Source organism: Trematomus bernacchii, unplaced genomic scaffold (assembly GCF_902827165.1).
Source record: "Trematomus bernacchii unplaced genomic scaffold, fTreBer1.1, whole genome shotgun sequence".
In the NCBI taxonomy this organism is placed as follows: Eukaryota; Metazoa; Chordata; class Actinopteri; order Perciformes; family Nototheniidae; genus Trematomus; species Trematomus bernacchii.
Window position 1 is genome coordinate 1344774 of NW_022987801.1, and position 4358 is coordinate 1349131.

Here is a 4358-nt window from a genome sequence, read left to right on the forward strand (position 1 = left end):
GCTGCAGATCATCTCAGGTGCGCCAAGGAAACTCATCTCTTCTTTTCATCTTTTACCAGGTTAGTAACAAACTATTCCCGGCATAATTTGATGCATCAATAATGAACATTTTAAGATATATAAAGTAAAAATCGAATACCTGGATGCTTCTGTATTTGATTGTCAGAGTAATAATGGTGTGCTGCATAGAGAATTACAACTGCTAATTATATGTTTTAATTCATACCTGTTGAATAGAAATGAATTAGTACTTTGAATATTACATTTACATTTTTGTAGCACATTGTTACCACAATATGACTTAAAGGTCCCCTATTATACTGTTTTTCATCAATGTATAGGTCTCAGATATATACAAAACATTTATCTGAAGTGTTTGGCTCAAAATACCAAACAGATCATTGTAGCATCCCATAATCCCCTCTGTTTCAGCCCTGTTTCAAAAGTGCTGATTCTGTGTCTCTTACTTTAGACGAAAATAAGGTGCTCTTGGAGGAGATTCAGCTGATAAGGTGGGGGGGGGGGGGTACCTTGGTTGGTGATTGGCTAATGGTTACACAAGCCAAAACATCGTTATGACATCATAAAGTGGCCAAAATCTGATCAGCTCATTTTCAGACAGGTTTCTATATAAATGGATCAGGACAAAAAGAGAGAGAATCTTTTTTCCTGAAACTTTCAGAATCTCTTTACACAGAGGGGACACATGTTGATGTATAAAAGACATGAACAAGTGGATTTTGCATAATAGGTGACCTTTAAGTACAGTGTGGACATTGTGTAATGTTTTATTTACCCAAATCCAAGATATCTTTCTTTCTGTTTTTTTACCAGATTTGAGTTTTTCTACAAAATGTCTGAATCCGACAGCAGTGATGAAGAATTAGTTGAAATACTTTTTCCTACACTGATTGCTTTTAGTTTAGTGTCTCCAAAAATCATTCTCAACAAGCTCCAAGGATTTGTCAGAAACATCCAATGGAGCACAAAGGATGTAACTGAATTATTCAAAGCTCTTCTGGAGCGGTTTGAGTCAACAACACAAGACAGATCACATCTCTTCTCATGGATGTTGAACATGTTGCAGTGTATAGAGATTAATTACATCACTCCAGGTTGGAAAAGTCAAACAGGAAAGACTCTTATCCAGCTGGTCCGAGACAAGTCTGTAACAGATGAACACCTTAAGAAAAATGTTGCCGATGCCCCGGAAAAGTCCCTGGACGAAATCCTTGAGGAAATCCGACAACAAAAGTTAAACCACATTGACGACAAACTTTTGAAAGACGTGAGAGACATTGTATCAGCAGTTGATGAGGATCTGACTTCTCCTAGTGATGGATCACAGAGGAATGACCTGAAAAAAGTATTGCTAAATCTTTGTAGGGCAGTGGAAGAAAGTCTGAAGTTCAGACCGCGACTGACACAGATGGTGAGCTGGTGTATAATGGCTCTTTCCAGAACAGGGCAGTTAATTCAGGTTGGCACTGGAGAGGGAAAGTCATGTATAATTGCAATGTTTGCAGCTTTTCGAGCTTTGAAAGGAGAAGAAGTAGACATCTTCACTAGTTCACCAGTTCTTGCAGAAAGAGATTTTTTAGAATGGAAAGGGTTTTATAATGTGTTGAAGATCAGAGTCAACTGCAATACCAACAAACAAGTTGAACACTTAAAAGAGTGCTACGAGTGTAAAGTGGTATATGGTACTGCTGAGGCATTTGCTGGACATTGGCTAGGCAAGCGCTTTGAAAGAATAGACACATTTGAGCAAAGGAAATTCCAGTGTGCAATAGTGGATGAAGTAGATTCCTTGATGCTAGATAAAGGTAATCACTTTGTCTATATAGCCAGCGATATGCCTGCTTTGCAACATCTCAATCCACTCCTGGCATTCATATGGACGACTGCAAAAAAATACAGTAATGGCTTTCGTCAGTACATTTATTCTGATACAGAGAGTAAGGTAAGGGCTGCAGAAGAAGAAATAAAACATGCTCTGCATTTTACACCTTGTGAGCTCAACGAAGATCGAATAGCGTGTTATGTCCCAGGTTTCCTTGCAGATCTGGTCAACTCCAAACTAAAGGTTTGGATTGAAAATGCATTCGAAGCACAAACCATGAAACAGGATCATGAATATACCCTCGAGAAACATGGGATAGTGCCTGTTGACTACAGCTCCACAGGTGTTGTTGAAAACTTCAGGGTAATGCAAGATGGACGACAGCAGTTTCTTGAGATGAAACATAAGTACAAGCTGAGTGACATGACGGCCATCACAAACTATATGTCCAATGTGGGCCTTTTTATGAAGTACAAAGATCAGATCTTTGGGATTTCTGGAACTCTCGGCCAACAAGCAGAGACTGACACTTTGGAGAAAATCTATGAAGGTGTCAAGACCTGTCAGATACCTGCTTTCAAACGCAGAAAGCTGTTTGAGGTTGAAGGAGTGATTGTAAGTGACGAAGAAGAATGGATTGAGGAAATCTGTAAAGCTGTATTGGCAGAAACAAACCCAACTCCATATAGGGCTCAAAGAGCTGTGTTGGTCATTTGTGAGACCATCCAATAAGCAAAGGACCTTGACCTTGCTTTAGAAAATAAAGTCCCGGACAAAAAGCTTTACATAAGCAACAACATGAACAATAGTGCAATCTTTAAAAAGAAGCTTGAAGCAGGAGAGGTCATTATAGCAACAAATCTTGCTGGAAGAGGGATGGACCTTCAGGTCTCTGACCAGGTAAAGAGAGCTGGAGGTTTATTCGTTCTGCAGACCTTTCTGCCCGTGAATGCTCGTGTGGAGGCGCAGGCATTTGGCCGTACTGCAAGACAAGGATCTCCTGGGTCTGCCCAGCTCATTATCTGCTCCAGCCCCCTGCCAGAACCACTCAAATTGTTGGCTTTGATGGGCGAACTTCAAACTTTAATGGAGAACGTCACCAATGTCTTGCCACTTTGTTTTTCGATGCAATTGAGGTCCTATCAAGAAAGCCCGAGCTATGAGCAAGCTAATGAAATGTCTTCAACTCTGACACATATTTTGACTGAAAACTCAAATTCACCGATAAAGACAGTTAAAGAGGTCAGAGATGATTTAGTGGCTAAAGAACTAGCTAGCTTCTCAGAGTGTGAAATACCAAACATAAAGAAGAAGGAATCGCTCTTCAAACAGTATCTGGACACACTAGATAAAGAGTACCAAATCAGTAACAACAAGCCAGCAGCTTCAGATGTGTCTGCACTCAATGAATTCTGGGGTATTTGGCTCCTCACAAACTTCAATGAGAACGAATCCACCTCAAACTTAGAAAACAAACTAGGGGAAGACTTGGAAACAGCCAAGCAAAAACTCAGACGGAGAGAATCGCCCTCTTCAAACCTGCACCACTACACTGCATTTGGCAACGAACTGCGCAAAAGGGGGCAACTTGCAGATAGTATCATGATGTACACTAAGGCCATACAGGAGGACCACTGTTGGGCAGCAATCGCATATTACAACCGTGCTTTTGCATCTTTATCCCAGCAAGAGAGGCAACAGGATCCAAACTGCATCGATCAAGCTCTGGAAGATTTGCAAAATGCACTCAAGTCGGTTGAGCTCCACTGTGAACAAATTAAGTTCACTTATATATACTCCAAAGATATCATGGACCTCTGCAGCGATTCAGTCGACCGATTTGACTCTCACATGTCAACCAGACACCTGGTGTTGCAGTGTTTCAAAAGTAACATTGATGAGGCCATAAAGAAGCTGGAAAGGGCAAAACTGTTTGGTAGTACGGTTAAATTGAAAGAGAGTCTATTACACTTCATGGTTCCAGCAGTCCATCTTCTGCCCTGGGTAGTCCTTTCGACACAATCACTGTCTCTGATCCGCTCCGGAGACCCTCTGAAGTTGTACCAGCTAATTAGCCATCGCGACTATGACATTCACATTGAACTCATGCGTCTTCAAAATCTGGGCCTGACTCATGTCTATACCTTGGACACAATGTTCTCTCTGGGTAGCTTTTTCTCAAAGATACTAAGACTTTAAGTCAAACTTATATACAGTAGATAGTAGTCAGGTGTTCAGGGCTTGAGCAAAGCAATCAAGAAAGCAACAAAACAGACAGTGGTGTTGAAAGGATATCTTTCAGCCACATAATTTCAAGAAATAAGAAACACAGCCTATATCCAGCTGTCTGTGGGTTTTTAAGTTCATGTTTTTGATTTAAAGTTATTTCATTACTTAACATTTTGGGGTATTCCTTTTTTTTTAGAAATCCATGTGATCTGAAATGCATCAAAAACAATTAGGTCAGATTAAAAGTTTTAGGTGTTTTTGATATGTTTATCAGTGCAGGTCCCCT

General features: G+C 40.4%; 1 protein-coding gene across 1 annotated transcript; it reads left to right on the forward strand.

Annotated features, from left to right (window-relative positions):
- Positions 1-2586, forward strand: LOC117498076 (protein translocase subunit SecA-like). The gene is made up of 2 exons (XM_034150136.1): positions 1-59; positions 835-2586. The coding sequence occupies exon 2, from the start codon at positions 854-856 to the stop codon at positions 2573-2575; it is 1722 nt and encodes a 573-aa protein (XP_034006027.1). The 5' UTR covers positions 1-59; positions 835-853; the 3' UTR covers positions 2576-2586.
- The last annotated feature ends 1772 nt before the right edge of the window (positions 2587-4358 follow it).